The following is a 16,583-nucleotide window of genomic DNA, read 5'->3' on the forward strand; positions in this document are numbered from 1 at the left end:
CTCAGCCAACATCCAAGGAGATTTGTCAGATTCTTTGACAACTGATGAGATTTACCCCAGATTGAACACCATCGTAGAGCATTCCCCTCACACATTCCTAGAGTCAAAGTTTCCCACAGACTCTCCAAAAATTGTGATTTTCAACAGAATCTCAGAGTTGAGATTTCTTCAGCTTCTCTAAGAATCGAGAAGATACGCCATAGTTTCTCCAAGAGAAGAGATTTCCCACAGAATCTCCAACAGTCAAGGGGATTTCCCACAGATCCTCCAAGGATTGGGATTTCCCATAGAACCTCAGAGTTGAGATGTCTGTTGATTCTCCAAGAATTGTGACTTCCCACAGAATCTTAGAGTTCAGATTTCCACAGGTTCGCTGAGAATTGAGGAGCTACACCATAGGTTCTCCAAGAAACCATATTTTCCACAGATCCTCCAAGAATTGGGAATTCCCACAGAACCTCAGAGTTGAGATAGTGCAGCGGTTAGCGTAACACTATTACAGCATCAGCAACCCCAGTTCAATTCCCACCACTGTCTGTAGGGAGTTTGTACATTCTTCCCGTGTCTGTGCGGGTTTCCTCCGGGTGCTCTGGTTTACTCCCACACTCCAAAGACGTACAGGTTAGGAAGTTGTGGGCATGCTATGTTGGCACCGGAAGCGTGGCGACACTTGCAGGCTGCCCCCAGCACATTCTCAGTAATGCAAAAAGATGCATTTCACTGTGTTTCGATGTACATGTGACTGATAAATAAATAATATAAATAAATAGCCACATCTTCTCTAAAAATTGAGATGTACCAGTTTCTGCAAGAAACAAGATTTCCCACAGAATCTCCAATATTCAAGATTTCTCATCAATTCTCAAAGTCGAGTTTTCCCACAGAACCTCAAAAAGTTGAGATTTCCATTGATTCTCCAAGAATTGGGATTTCTCACAGGATTTTCCTTGATTTTTCCCACAGAACCTCAAAGAGTTGAGCTTTACATTGATTCTCCAAGAATTGGGATTTCTCACAGGATTTTCCTTGATTTTTCCCACAGAACCTCAAAGAGTTGAGCTTTACATTGATTCTCCAAGAATTGGGATTTCTCACAGGATTTTCCTTGAGTTTTCCCACAGAATCTCAAAGAGTTGAGCTTTACATTGATTCTCCAAGAATTGGGATTTCTCACAGGATTTTCCTTGAGTTTTCCCACAGAACCTCAGAGTTGAGCTTTACATTGATTCTCCAAGAATTGGGATTTCTCACAGGATTTTCCTTGAGTTTTCCCACAGAATCTCAAAGAGTTGAGCTTCACATTGATTCTCCAAGAATTGGGATTTCTCATAGGATTTGCGTTGTTTTCCCACAGAACCTAAAAGAGTTGAGAGATCCATTTATCTTCCAAGAATTGGGATTTCCCACAGGATTTGCCTTGGGTTTTCCCGCAGTACCTCAAAGGGTTGAGCTTTACATTGATTCTCCAAGAATTGGGATTTCTCACAGGATTTGCCTTGAGTTTTCCCACAGAACCTGAAAGAGTTGAGATATCCATTTATCTTCCAAGAATTGTGATTTCCCACAGGATTTTCCCACAGAACCTCAGAGTTGAGATGTCCATTGATTTTTTTCCAAGAATTGGGATTTCCCGCAGGAATTTCCTTGAGTTTTCCCACGGAATCCCAAAAAGTCAAGGAGATTTCCGTCAGATTTCCCAGCGGTAGAAGAAAGCCTGCCTTACGTTTCCCGCCGGCTGAGGGTGCGCTCCCTCCTACTGAGGGTGCGCTCCCTCTCCCGCCACTTTCTTCCCGGCGCGCGCTGATTTGGCCGCACGTCACTTCCTGGAGACGTCCGGGCTGTGGCAGCGACCGGAAGCGAGGCGGCCTCTCCCTCCTTCCACTCACTTGCTCTGTCCGGTGCTGACTCCCCGATGGCCGCCGCTACGTCCCTCGAAGCAGTGAAGCGCAAGATTAAGGTGCTGCAGCAGCAGGCGGACTGTGCCGAGGAGCGGGCCGAGCAGTTGCAGAAGGATGTGGTGGCCGAGCGCAAGGCCCGGGAGCAGGTGGGTGAGCGCTCCCCATCGGAGGGGTGCTGAGGGACGGGGTGCCCACCCGGTCCGGCCCCTCCCTCCACACCTCCGCACCCTCCACCACCCTCCCCCTCCCTCCCTCCCTCCACACCCCCTACCCTCCCTCCCTCCACACCCCCTACCCTCCCTCCCTCTCTCCACACCCCCCTCTCTCCCTCCCTCTCTCCACACCCCCCTCTCTCCCTCCCTCTCTCCACACCCCCCTCTCTCCCTCCCTCTCTCCACACCCCCTCTCTCCCTCCCTCTCTCCACACCCCCCTCTCTCCCTCCCTCTCTCCACACCCCCCTCTCTCCCTCCCTCTCTCCACACCCCCCTCTCTCCCTCCCTCTCTCCACACCCCCCTCTCTCCCTCCCTCTCTCCACACCCCCCTCTCTCCCTCCCTCTCTCCACACCCCCCTCTCTCCCTCCCTCTCTCCACACCCCCCACCCTCCCTCCCTCTCTCTCTCCACACCCCCCACCCTCCCTCCCTCTCTCTCTCCACACCCCCCACCCTCCCTCCCTCTCTCCCTCCACACCCCCCACCCTCCCTCCCTCTCTCCCTCCACAACCCCCCTCCCTCCCTCTCTCCCTCCACAATCCCCCTCCCTCCCTCTCTCCCACCACAACCCCCCTCCCTCCCTCTCTCCCTCCACAACCCCCCTCCCTCCCTCTCTCCCTCCACAACCCCCCTCCCTCCCTCTCTCCCTCTCCCTCCACAACCCCCCTCCCTCCCTCTCTCCCTCTCCCTCCCTCTCTCCCTCCACAACCCCCCTCCCTCCCTCTCTCCCTCCACAACCCCCCTCCCTCCCTCCACAACCCCCCTCCCTCTCTCCCTCCACAACCCCCCTCCCTCCCTCTCTCCCTCCACAACCCCCCACCCTCCCTCTCTCCATCCACACCCCCCCCTCCCCACCCTCCCTCCACCCCTCCCACCCTCCACCCCTCCACACCCCCCTCCCCTCCCTCCCCCCACCCTCCCCCCTCCCCCCTCCCTCCCCTCCCCCTCCCCCCCCTCCCTCCCCCCTCCCTCCCCCCTCCCTCCCCTCCCTCCCTCCCCCCCTCCCCCCCCTCCCCCCCTCTCCCTCCCCCCCCTCCCCCCCTCTCCCTCCCCCCCTCCCCCCCTCTCCCTCCCCCCCTCCCCCCCTCTCCCTCCCCCCCTCCCCCCCTCTCCCTCCCCCCCTCTCCCCCCTCTCCCTCCCTCTCTCCCTCCACACCCCCCCTCCCTCCCTCTCTCCCTCCACACCCCCCCTCCCTCCCTCTCTCCCTCCACACCCCCTCCCTCCCTCCCTCCCTCCCTCCACACCCCCCCTCCCTCCCTCCACACTCCCCCTCCCTCCACACCCCCCTCCCTCCACACCCCCCCTCCCTCCCTCCCTCCCTCCCTCCCTCCACACCCCCCTCCCTCCCTCTCTCCCTCCACACCCCCCCTCCCTCCCTCTCTCCCTCCACAACCCCCCCCCCCAAACTCCTTTCCCCCCTCCCCTCCCCTCACACGTGGCCATAGTTCAGCTAGTTTCTGTAGACTTTTATCCTCATGTTCCTTGTTGAACAAGTTGATCACTGTGGGTTTGGAGTTGTAGGTTCCCCTGGTCAATACCAGGCGTAGAATTAATCTTGTGCATTTTTTTTCTTGAGGGCAGAAGTGGTTTTGGTTTTGTCTTCTGCTGAGAAATATCCTGTGGGTTTTAAGGCTTGCTCTCATTATCCCATTGATCAAGGTGCTGGAGACCTTTTTGATTTGTACTCTGTAGTAGCCAGTCCTTCAGATGAGAAGTGAAAATAATGAGGAAGGAAAGATTGGATTTGTCTTTTTGCACAACTTTTACAACCTCAACCATTATCCAACATCCTTAATTCTTGAGAAAGTGGGCATTGAGCTGCTGCCTTGAATTGGTGTCGTCCTTCAGATGAAGTTACTCCCACAGCACAGCTGGGCAGGGAACATCAGGGTTTAGAACCAGTGGCAATGAAGGATTGTTTTGTATATTTTCGTCAGAATGGTGTATGACTTGATGGGGAACTAGCAGGAGTAGGTGTTCTATGCGCCTGAAGTAATCATTCCCCTGGGTGGTAGATATCATGGGTTTGGGAGAATCTGTTGGAATATCTTGGGCGAATATCTACATTGTATGTTGCGCATGTCCATACCGCAGTCACTGTGCCAGTGGTGAAAGGAATGAATGCTTAGAGTGGTGGATAGGTGCCGAAAGGCAGAGTGTTTTGTCCTGAGTGGTGTTAGGTGTTGTTAGAAATGCACTTGTCCTGGTAAGTGAAGTGAATTTCATCACAATCCTGACTTGTCTTGTAGCAAGTGGATAGGCTTTTGAGGTGTCAGCAGGTGAAGGATATTGGACACTCTGACCTGTATTTATGTGGGTTTCCTATTAATAGTAACCCTGAGGAAGTTGATGATATGGGACTCGGTGATGGTAACAACATTGAATGTCAAGAGGAGGTAGTTGACCATCTCCAACAAGGGAGAGGCTGTTGTCTGCCACTTTTGTGGCATGTGTGTTATTTACTACTTATTAGTCCAAGCCTGAACAGGCAAGCTTGGAGCTGTTCATTTATGCAGTCATGAGTGGAATTAATCATTGTGCAATCATCAACAAACTATCCCACTTCTGATTTTACTTTGGATGGAAGTTCATTGGTGAAGAAGATGGTTAGAACACAACTCTGAGAAACTCCTGTAGTGATGTCCTGTGGCAGGGATGATTGACCTCCAAAGGCCCCAGCCATTTACCATTGTGCAATTTTTGACTTCAGCCTTTAGAGCATTTTCCACTTACTTCAGTTTTGCCGGGGCTTGTGATGCTACACTTGGTTAAGTGCTGCCTTGATGTCAAAGACAATAATTCTCACCTAAGCACTGGAATTCAACTGATTGATCCCTGTTTTGACCAAGGCCACAATGAGATCTGACTGAGTGGATCTTGAGAAACCCAAACTGGGCAATGCTGAGCAGGCATGTAAGTGCAGCTTGATGGTACTATCATCAACACTTCCCATCACTTTGAGAGTAGATTTATCCTGTGTTTTTTTTTGGCGAAGAGTCATATTTGGACAGTTTTCCACATTGTTGGGCAGATGCTAGAGTTGTAAGTGTACTTGGATAGCTTGGACCATAGTTCTACAGCAATGGGTTCTTGTCTGCTCCCAAAGCCTTTGCCTTCTACTGCCTGTCTTGATATCACTCGGAGTGAATTGAATTCGAGGGTGGGGATCTTGAGGAAAAGCTGAGAGATCGTTGGCTTGACATTTCAACCTGACTGCTTCAACCTTGCCTTTAACACTCTTACATGCTGGCTCTTGCCATCATGGAGGTTGGGGATGTTCTTGGAACCTTCTCCCATTAGCTATTTAAATTTCCACCACCATTCATGACTGGTTTGACAGGTCTGCAGAGTTTTAATATGGTCTTCTGATTGAGAGATTTCTTGGCTCTTGCAGTTTTTGCTGTTTAATGCATGTAGTTCTGTGCAGCTTCACCAGATTGGCATCTCATTTTTATACTCGCAGCACGACCTTCTGTACTCAATGGACCAGGATTGATCCCCTGGCTTGTTAGTAATGGTTGAGTGAGAGATATGCTGGGCCATGAGGATACAGGTGGTGGTAGAATACACTTCTGCTGCTGGTCCACAGTGCCTCATGGATGCCCAGTTTTGAACTTTTCCTGTTCAGCACATTGTAGCACCACACAACAAGATGAAGATTGTTCTCATTGAGAGGGCAGGACTTGGCAATGCATAATGACTTTGAAGTGATCATTCTATCATTACCCTGACAACTGGTGCCTCTTCCACAGATAGACTGATGAGAGCAAGACCAAGTAAGTTGGTTCGTTTGCTACCTGCCGCAGACCCAATCTGGCAGCTATGTCCTGCGGGGATTGGCCAGCTCTCTCAGTGGTAATTATAAACTACTCAAGGTGAAAGATATTGAGGCTGTCCACCCAGAGTACATTTTGTCCCCTTGCAACTTTCATAGTTTCTTCCAAAGGTGGTTGGGGGAGCACTGATTCATCAGCTGAGGGAAGATGGCAGGCGGTAGTCAGGAGATAATGTAGGAAAATGAAGTTGTTCACTTTGGAAGGATGATAAAACATCACTTAAATGGAGCATTTAAGCTTAAAAAGCTGGCATTTGGTGCAACAAGTAATCTGGAAGGCTCAGGGAATGTTGGACTTTAGTTCAGCGTGATTGGAGTATAAAAGTAGGGAAGTCTTACTATTACTGTACACTGTGCCATATCTGGAGTACTGTGAACAGTTTTGGTTCTGATATTTTATCATTGGAGATAGTTAAGAGAAGGTTCATCAGGATGGTCCCAGGCATGGAAAGAGTGCCTCTGTTTAACCTTTTCTCATGAGACAATCTTATTGAAACATGTTGTGAGGTTTGGCAGGGTAAATACTTGGGGGATGTTTCCCCTTGTGGGAGAACCTAGGACCAAAAGATGTGGTCTCAGAATAAGGGGGTGCCCTTTTAAGATCGAGGTGATGAAGAATTCCTTCTCTTTAAGGGTTATAAGCCTTTAGGATTCTTTGTCCCAGAAAGCTGTAGAGGCTGAATCCTTGAATATCTTAAAAGCTGAGATAAGGGAATCGGGAAGGAATCAAGCATTGAGGGAAAGTGGATCAGCCATGAGCTTATTGGATGGTGGAACAGGCTTGAGGGTCCATATGGCCTACTCTTGTTCCTGTTTCTTATTGTCTTATGGACTTGCCTGTGTTTGACCTGGTGCCATTAGACTTTATGGAAGCTAGAATCAATGTTGAGGACTCCCAAGGGCTAATCCCTCCCACCTCTATACCACTATGCCGCCACCTGTGGTGGATCTGTTCTACTGATGGAGCAGGAAGTCAAGAATTTGGGATGGATTTTGGTAGATTCTCTGTTTCGTATGGTTCTGTGAGGCGGACTGTATCAGGCTGTCGCCTGACTACTCTGTGGGATAGCTCTCCCAATTTAGTCGCCAGTATCCAGATGTTTATGAGAATGACTTTGCATAGTTGGCTGAGCTGGGAACAACTGTGCCACCTGCGAATTCAGTATCTAGTTTAATGGCAAGTGATGCATCCAATTTCATTCTTTCTGCTTCAAGCAGCACTAATAGTGCAACTGAGTAGCTTGCCTTTAAGAGTCAATACATTGTTGGGTCTGGACAGGCCAAACTCAGTAAGGGTAGCAGATTTCTTCACATTCACGAACCAAGTGGAGTTTTGCAGTCATTGTAGCTAATGGCTAGTTTGTTTTTGATTCCAGATTACTGACTGAATTTAAGTTCTGCAGCTGCTGTAGTTGGATTTGGACTATTGTCTCTACAGTGGAGACACAAGAGCCTGCAGATGCTGGAATCTGGAGCAACAAACAATCTGCTGGAGGAACTCAGCAGGTTAGGTAGCGTCTATGGAAGGAAATGGGTGTCGATTGTCTACCCTCCACATATGCTACCTGACCCACTGAGTTCCTCCAGCATTTTGAGATGAAATGAGTTATCTTTATTAGTCACATGTACATCGAAACACAGTGAAATGCATCTTTTGCACAGAGTGTTATGGGGGCAGCCCACAACTTCCTAACTCGTACGTCTTTGGAATGTGGGAGGAAACCGGAGCACCCAGAGGAAACTAACACAGACACGGGGAGAACGTACAAACTCCTTACAGACAGTGATGGGAGTTGAACCTGGGTCGCTGGTGCTGTAAAGCGTTATGCTAACCGCTACAATACCATGCCTGCAATTCTCTACATTGTTAGTTAAGGCCTCTGGATTACTAGTACAGTAATTTAATTGCTGTGTCACCAATATTAGTTGCAGGATTAACTTTGTCCAGGACATTTGGGAATACTCTGCACCATTTTTAATAGCACTGACAACGCATGCATTCACCTGAGGGAATAGATGGGGCTTTATTTTAATGTTTTGTTAGACCAGTCAACTGGCAATCTCTCTACTGCACTGCAAGTGTTGGCCTAGATTTTGTAGCAAGTCTCTGAAATGAGGCTTGAATCCACAACCTAATGATTCATAAATTAATAATGTGTCACTGCAGTGGAGCCAGTGATTGGGTAAAAGCGCCTCACGTGTCAACAGGCTTCTGAAGCTGACATGTAAGCTGGTTAACACCTTAAATGGAGATCCATTATATTCTGCACTCAGTCTATTTTTTAAATGCTGGCAATTACTGGTAATGCTTAACCATCAGATTAGTTCTCAACTTGTTTTATTGGTAAGGTGTTGAAGCTTAGGAGGAATATATTTTGGGTGAAAAGGATGATTTGGATGGTTGCTTTAATTGAATTTGGAGGAAACTGAATGAAGTGATTAAAAGGAAAGCTCATCTGTTGATTTTTGTGACACCACAAAGCAGCTTTGACATCTTTCTCCACCCACCCCACCAACTTCAGCTGAAAGCTTCTTGTACTGTTGCAGAGAGGAGGTAATGTCCTGCTTAGTAGTGATAAGATCGCTTATGGTTCTACTTTTCTTTCCATCTAGAGACTTTTTTTTTAAAAAAACTCACGCACAATCCCCTGACATTGTTTTGCAGGGCAGTGTAAATGTGAACTTTAGCATTCCTCAAATGTCCACACATCAGCAACAATTCAGAAATGTGCCAAAACAAAAATAGTTTCTCCTTGCAAGCCCTATTAAACCCTTGAAGACTTGATTGGGTCACCCCATAACCTTCAGTTTCCTAGAGTAGAGAGCTCTAGCGTGCACAGTCTTTCTTGCCCAGTACATCCTCTTGATTATATTATCCTTGTGCTGCTTTATTTGCAGACCATCCTCGTCGAAGTGTTTGCTGTTTGTGGGACATAATATTAAAGCTACGTGTAGCATGTCCGCTTCCTGTGGGAGTCCCCTTTCTGTGCCATTTAACTGCCACTTGGATCAAAGCATAGAAAGATCCATTGGTGTATTTTTAAAGTAATTGTATTGTTTACTGCTGGTCTTTCACCCTGCTGTGGTATAATTTCATTGTATGTTGGCTGATTCCAATGCCAGGCAATCATTGGCGACAGCAATTGCCACATTATTTGACATGGGATTGAGGAAGTGAGCTGTATTGGTTCTGGGAACTGCCCTTGTTCTGGGCTCTGGGAAGTACCTAGAGGAGGGATCGCAGCAGTCTTTTACTTGTTTTCTACTCATTGCACGCAGATAGAACTGATGGTGCTAAATCATTGTTTCCGTGCAGATATTTTAAGACTGGAAAGTGATTGAGATGCTGGTAGTCATGGAGGTAGGCCCCAGCAAGAACTGAGAGCTGGGTGGGGGAGAGGAGGAGAGAAATTTGCTCTTGATCCATGTGCAATGTAGCAATATTTGCACCATGAACTCCTGAAATTTAATTGACATCAAGAAATCAAATTTCAGAGGTGATCTTCATCAAGCATACTTGCTGCATTGTGCAACAGAGCATAAATTTATTCCTAAGCTTATCTGAGTAAGATTAAAAGATGCTGCAGATAGTTGTCCTACTATTAGAGAGCTGACGTGTACTTGTTCTGGGGTTGGGTGTACTTTGAGGGGAAGTTGCTCAAACTGTCAGTTTGATCTGTGATTCTAAAACTCGGATGAATCCAGAAAATCCTTAGCTGTCAATCTGAAGACACAATTACTTTTTGTAAAAAGTGATTCCTAAACAAGAGATGCAGTAGTTTAGTGGCTTAGTCTCAATTGCTTTGGGAATTCCACATTTCAATGAGTGGCGGAGTGATTCTCCAGGGATTAAGGGCCCCTGTACTTCAATGATAAATCCCTTCTCAAAATGGTCGGATGCCCTTATAGGAGCTTGTTATTGTTTAAGTGATGGGGTTGTCAATGATTAGGTCCCTTTAAAATGAGCTGGTCGCTGAGAAACTCCAGAAAGAATATTGGGGGGGTTGTGGGGGGGGGGGAAGACATCATTGCTCAGTGGCAAACTGGTGGAATTTGCAATCGTGTGGTTGAGTGAGCAGCAGTGGTGCATTTAAGAGGAAGCTGCATAAAATATAAACACGGAGGTGAAAAAGAATGGATGGGTATATGGATGGAGTGCGATGACGAAGGGTGAGGCAAGGCTAACGTGGGTCATTATCACTGGTATTGACCAGTTGGGCCAAATTCTATACACCTTGGGTAACATCTGAGATGATAAACAGAAATTGCTGGAAATACTTAGTAGGTCGGGCGGCGTCTGCGAGGGTGAATTTTTTTGGGTCAATGGAACAAAATCTCTGAGTTGCATACTCCACACCTAATGGATTTTCCTCCCGTGTTAGGAAGGATTGTTTGGGATGTGGAATGCTTTGGATAAGTGCAGAGTAATTTGCAATGTTTGAAAGATGGATCTGGAATTGGAGAAGAGTACAGTACAGGAGGAGACCTCTGGCCCTTACAGTGTGCGAGGTGAACTTGACAGATATCTTGAAGGGTGTGTCGGGGGGAGGAAGAAATGCAGGAAAAAAACCTTGCTGCTTTTGATCACGACCTAATATTTCTTTGTGTGTCCTACTTAGATTTTGTTTGACACATCTGCGAAGGTGCTTGGCGTGTTTTACCTCATTGAACAACTGTACAAACGTGAGCAATCGTTGAGAGTAACTGGAGCTAGCAGGAATGATGCAAATTATGCCAAACTTTAAGTTGATTTGCTTTAAAATGGAGGCATAATCCAGCAGAATCTTTCCTTCCTCTTTTCAATTTTCAAAAATAAATATTTCTGCTGTGCACACAAAGGAGGAGGCACAGTTAAGCACATGAGAGAGCCATTTTGTGTGCAAGTAAGAGAATGTGAATGTGTGCAAGGTTCTGTGTCTGCATTTTGTGGTTCCTCGAGGCTGAGCAAGAGCAGATGGATTTTGTGTGAAGAGGAAGTGGTGGCAGTAGTGTGACTAGCTGCGAAAGTGAAGGAACATCAATCCGGCTGAATTTTAACAGATTAATTCTGTTTGAGAGGACCCACAATCCTCTCGAAGTGGGCAGTAACACAATAGAGTGACTGAATTTGAAGCTAGCCAGTTGCAAGAGTGCAGTGGGTGGAAAGCAAAGGTGGGAATGGGCTTTCACTTCGACCGTCTAGAACGTTTGGCCTGCCATACATGACCTGCCCATGAACCTATCACAGCTTCAGGATGTTCTGAAGCACTTTACAGCCTGTTGTAACATAAGGGAGTTTAACAGCCAGTTTGCACACAGCAAGGTCCCTCCAGGAAGAGGAGAAAAATGTTGTTGTGCGGGGTTGTCAGGTCACCAAGGACAAAAGTTCCATGCTCTTTCGTGTGATGGGATCACTCTTGCCCACCGGAGAGTGGACCTCTCCCCTCCTCCCCACTTTAACAGCTCATCCAGCACTGAAACATCTCTTCAGTGCAAGACTGGACCTAGGCCTAGAGCAGGTGCTCAAGTGGGGCTTAATCCCCTAAGCACTAGCTTCTAAGAGAAGGTTGCTGCCACTTGGTTAATATTAGAGGGAAGGGGCAGAAAGGGTTGAGGAGGGAAAAGAAAAGTGTTTCACTGTCTTTGCCCTCTGCTAAAATGAACTTAAAAACAACCTCCAAAGTTTATTGAACAGTTTGTGAAGGTGATGGGGGAAGGGAGGGGTGGAAGTAATGATGTGTAAAGAGATTCTAATAAACTAGTTTGGTTATTAGTGTCTCTCCACACTATGTAAGACACACCCTGTTCTTCCCCCATCTCTATAACAAACGGTTCACTAAATTTTGCGCATATTTATTTTTCAGGATCAAGCCCAACTTTTATTACCTGTTCCTAATTGCCCTTGAAGAGACCTCTTTCAGTTGCTGCAGTCCTAGTTGAAGCTACCCCCACACTGCTGCAGGGGAGATCAAAGCAAATGAGCTGAGTCCTGCTTTAACAGGGAAGTGATTAAAGGAGAAACTTCTTCCCCTTCTTGCTTTGGCCAGAACTTGAGGCATTCCTCCAGTCTAGTACCAGAGTGCTACAGGGACCCATCCCCCCGGTGGATCTGCTCTCCCCTCCTCCCCCGCACCTGCCTCTCACTATCTCTTACCTGCATCTACCTATCACCACCTCGTGCCCACCCCACCTCCCCTTTTTTGTCCACCTCTCGCTGCTCTGCTTTTCCCTCCTATGTATTGGACTCCCCCACCCCCCCCCCCCCCCCTTTCCTATCCTGTCCTGAAGAAGGGGCCTGACCCGAAACGTTGACTGCCTGCTTTTCTCGATGGATGATGTCTGGCCTGCTGAGTTTCTCCAAAATCATCAGATTTTTTCATTTGTCCTGGATGGTGTTGACTTGTAAGTTGGAGCTGCACTCAGCTGGTTAAGGGGAGTGTATTCCATCGTGCTCCTTGTGGTAGGTAGGTAGGCTTTGACCTGCCCTTGCAGCCAAAGTATTTATATGGCTGGCCCAATTGAGTTTCTTGTCACTGGTGATCCCCAGGATAGTGAGGACTTGGTGATAGTAATACCAATGAAAATTAAGAGTAGGCAGTTAAACTCTCCCTCTTTACCTGGCACTTTTGTGACACAAACATTACTTATCAGCCCATGCCTTAATGTTAACTAGGTCTTGCTGCATGCACTGATTCATTTGTTGAGTTTTGAACGGAAGTTAACACTGTGCAGTTGTCAGCAAACATCTCCACTCTTACTTTTGGCCTTGGATCATTGAGGAAGCAGTTGAAACTGGTGGTTGGGTCTAGGACACAACCCTGATGAACTCCTGTAATGATGTCCTGAAGCTAGGATGATGGGCCTCTAACAACCACAACCAGCTCCCTTTGTGCGAGATAGGAATCCAGCCATTGGACTGTATTCCTCTTAATGCCTATTGCCTTCAGTTTACCACGTTCCTTGTCATAACTAGTCGAATGCTCCCTTGACACCAAGGGCAGCCTTAACTTTGGCACTTAGCTCTGTGGTCTATGTTTTGACTAAGGCTGTGAAGAGGTTTGAAGCCAACAGGTCCTGGTGAAACCCAAACTTAGCATGTTATCGTTGAGTAATTTCTGCTTGATAGCACTGTCGATCACTTCCATCACTTTGCCTTGCAGGGATTTGAGGCAGGCTCATCAGATCCATTAATGACAGGGGGGATGGTACTTGACTGACAAGTCTTTGCATGATCAATCTTGTCAATCAGTTTGTGTCCTTTGACCCATCTGATTTGGACCATTATTTCTTAGATCAGCTTTTGACTCATGAAGAGAGACTTGCACTTCCATTGTGCTCTCCATGATCCCACACCGTGAAGCATTTTACAGGCAATTAAGTACAAGCAGTCCCTGGGTTACAAAAGGGTTCCGTTTCTGAGAATTATCCATAAACTAATTTCTCCGTAAGTCAGAAATGTGTGTTTTCCGTAGCTACCACATCGTACCGCTCTACATACACTGCTATAATTCTTACATTTCACTGAATAATCACCCTAACACTACCTGTAATTAAACTCCTAGAATACATACTGTGTCTCGTCATTAATGAATACCATAAAACATATTACTAGCTTTGAAAATGATTTTAAAACACATGGGAGAATTTGCATAGTCAGATTTTCATAAGTCAGGTCATTCATAATCTGGGGAGCCCCTCTACTTTGTTGTAACGTAACAGTCAAGGCAGTGAATTTGCACGCACCAAAAGAATGGTTGCATAATCTTTTGTGGGGTCAGTTTAAGGATAAACATTGGTCAGGATTTTGGGGATCTTCTGTGGGAAGCAGATTGTTCTATTTTGAACAGAAACTCAACTGCACCAGTAATGTAGATAGCTGCAAGAGTAAGGCTGAATGTTCCACAATAAGTAACCCATTTCTTGACACCCCAAAACCTTTCCACCAATGCAGATTAGGAGTGTGATTGAACCATCTGCCTGGATAAGTGCAGCTCCAACAACACTCAAGAAGCTCAACGCTATCTAGGGCAAATCAGCCCATTCACCTTCCACCTATGACCATTTTGGGGGAAATTTAAGAATCAAATCACATTGCTGTGCTCTGCAGTTGTATTTAAATTGGTAAATTGATTTACTATTATCATGTACCAAGGTACAGTGAAAAACTTTGTTTTGCATGCCATCCATACAGATCATTTCATCATGTCAGTGCAAGGGAAAACAATCGCAGAATGCAGAATAAAGTGTTACAGTTACAGAGAAAGTGCAGGCAGCCAATAAGGTGCAAGGCCATAACAGGGTAGATTGTAAGGTCAAGAGTCCATCATCGTACTACGGAACTGTTCAGTAGTCTTACAGCAGCGGTCAAGAAGCTGTCCTTGAGCCTGGTGGTACGTGCTTTCAGGCTTTTGTATCTTCTGCACTATGGGAGGAGGAAGAGAGAATGTCCTGGATGGGTGGGATCTTTGATGATGTTGGCTGCTTTACCGAGGCAGTGAGGCTGGTTTCCGTGATGTGCTGAGCTGTGTCCACAACTCTCTGCAGTTTCTTGCGGTCTTAGGCAGAGCAGCCTGAATGAGTTGGTATAGTTCCTAAAGGACATCAGTGAAACAGCTGGGGGGTTTTATGACAATCTGATATCTTGGTCGTCATTATAATCTTTTTTTTTATCAGTTCCAGATTAACTGAATTTAAATTCTACAACTGTCGTGGTGAGTTTTGAACTCCTGGATTGTTGGTCCAGGCCTTTGTAATTTAACCACTGCACCATCATTGTACCCTCATTTTATACTAGGACATCTTTGACAACACCTCCCAAAGCTGTGACCTTTATCATCAAGGAGGCTTTGGGTAGTGAACGCCACCACTTGCAGGTTCCTCTCTGACTCGCGCAACATCTGGACTTAGTGATATATTGCCATTCCTTCGTCTTCGCTGGGTCTAAATCTTGAAACTCCCTACCCAATACACTTCTCGCTGCCTCGGTAAAGCAGCCAACATAATCAAAGACCCTACCCACCCTGGACATTCTCTCTTCCCCCTCCCATAGCGCAGCAGATACAAAAGCCTGAAAACACGTACCACCAGGCTCAAGGACTGTAATTGTTGAAGGTGGAAAAGGATCTCCATCTTCCCAGAGGATAATTAAGGATGGGCAGTAAGTCCTGGCCTTAAATGACATCCACTTCATTGAGGATGAGACAAATGAGGGCCTGTTGATGTATGAGAAGTGACTTGCTGCCTCCTAGGTGTCAGACCTATGGTCAGAAATGCATTGGCTCGAGCTCTGCGTCAGGTCTTGAGTTTATGGACACGGTGGGCCTCCTATGAACTGTCTGGACTGAGTCCTGGTGTAACACTGTGCCATCGTTAGAGGAACCATCATCCCAATGAGTTGTTAATCAAAGCCTTTGTTTAGTCGCACATAGAAGAAATCATCGCCCTATCCAAAGGATATTTCCCTGGTCTCTCGGCCAGCATTTCTTCCTCGACCAACAACCAAAAGAAACCCCAGCTGAACTCATGCTTGAACAGGACAGTACTTAATAAAAGCAGTGACTATTCAAGAGGGAAGGTACAGAGGGGAAGTGAGACCGGAACTGGTGGTGAGGGAGGAAACAGAAGTTAGATATAGCAGAAAGTCTGAAAGTAACTGAGTCGCCTTCCCCCTCCCCCACCCAGTTGGGGAATGAAACTTCGGGATGCTAACTTGTTGACTTCACTGGCAGGGTGAGGTCGATCTGAAGCATCTGTACTTGTTAGATTGTGGTGGAGGAAAAGGAGACGTATATTTTGTATTCATGATTTCAAAGCACTTTAGAACCAAATCTGTGACGTGTCTGGTCCAAACAATTGTACTGCAGTCACAATACCAACACGGTACAGTTTGAGCACTTTGGTTTGGCTGCAGCTCTGCAGGAAGACCCGCAGAGTCATTGGGTGAACAAGCAGGAGTTCGGTACAGTTTACACAGCCACAATATGACTGAGGAATTTGTTAGTTTGTTCCTCTAGTCACTAGCCCTTCGCCGCCTCCTTTCGTCACGTCTTCTCACCACAGATGCTTGCAGGGTGTGGCAAAGCCATTGGGTGTGGGTGCTTCCTGAAAGTGCAGTCACTCGTATGGGGAGGGAGCAGTGCAAGCCTCAGTAAATAGCACTGCCATAACTCCAATGACTTGAGTGCAAAATCTAGGTCACTGCTAGAGTTTCTCTTTCAGATGAGACATCTGAAAGTGAGGCCAATTCTGTTCCCACATGTAGTATCAAGGGATCCTATTTGAAAAAGAACAGGGGAATTTTCCTTCATGGCATGGACAATATTTATCCCTAAACAAACTATTGCCAGAAGGCTGGTTAGCTGGTTATGAGCTGTGGGATCGTGCTGTTTGTGAATGGAACCTAGATTGTAGCAGTGACGACGGTTGTGTAAATCGCCATCCGTTTGTGCTTTGTAACCTCCCAAAATGGTGAAAGGAACATTATCAGTGCAACTTCTCTATCCCACCATCCAAATGTCCCTCTGTTTTGCACGCCCAATGAATTACTTTTCAAAATGTCGTCTCTTGTATGCAAGGGCTGGAGCCAATGTGGGCACAGTGCAACCCCACAAAAGGTGATGTGATGAACGCTGAGATATTATGGTGACGAATAATGCAT

The 16,583-nt window shown here is 46.8% G+C and overlaps 1 protein-coding gene across 9 annotated transcripts in view; it reads left to right on the forward strand.

Annotated features, from left to right (window-relative positions):
- LOC127587363 (tropomyosin alpha-3 chain-like) overlaps positions 1–16,583 on the forward strand; it is a 65,876-nt gene that overhangs the window by 8,565 nt on the left and 40,728 nt on the right. For 5 of the 9 annotated variants that reach the window (XM_052045643.1, XM_052045637.1, XM_052045638.1 and 2 more), the window contains exon 1: positions 1,840–2,044. The exons of 3 other annotated variants lie outside the window; for them this stretch is intronic. In XM_052045643.1, coding sequence (XP_051901603.1) covers positions 1,913–2,044 — 132 coding nt within the window. In that variant the 5' untranslated portion in view covers positions 1,840–1,912. Of the gene's footprint in view, positions 1–1,831; positions 2,045–16,583 lie in introns of those variants that run through there. One more of the 9 variants, XM_052045645.1, reaches the window with a different exon arrangement.

The sequence above is a fragment of the Pristis pectinata genome, chromosome 40 (assembly GCF_009764475.1).
Source record: "Pristis pectinata isolate sPriPec2 chromosome 40, sPriPec2.1.pri, whole genome shotgun sequence".
In the NCBI taxonomy this organism is placed as follows: domain Eukaryota; kingdom Metazoa; phylum Chordata; class Chondrichthyes; order Rhinopristiformes; family Pristidae; genus Pristis; species Pristis pectinata.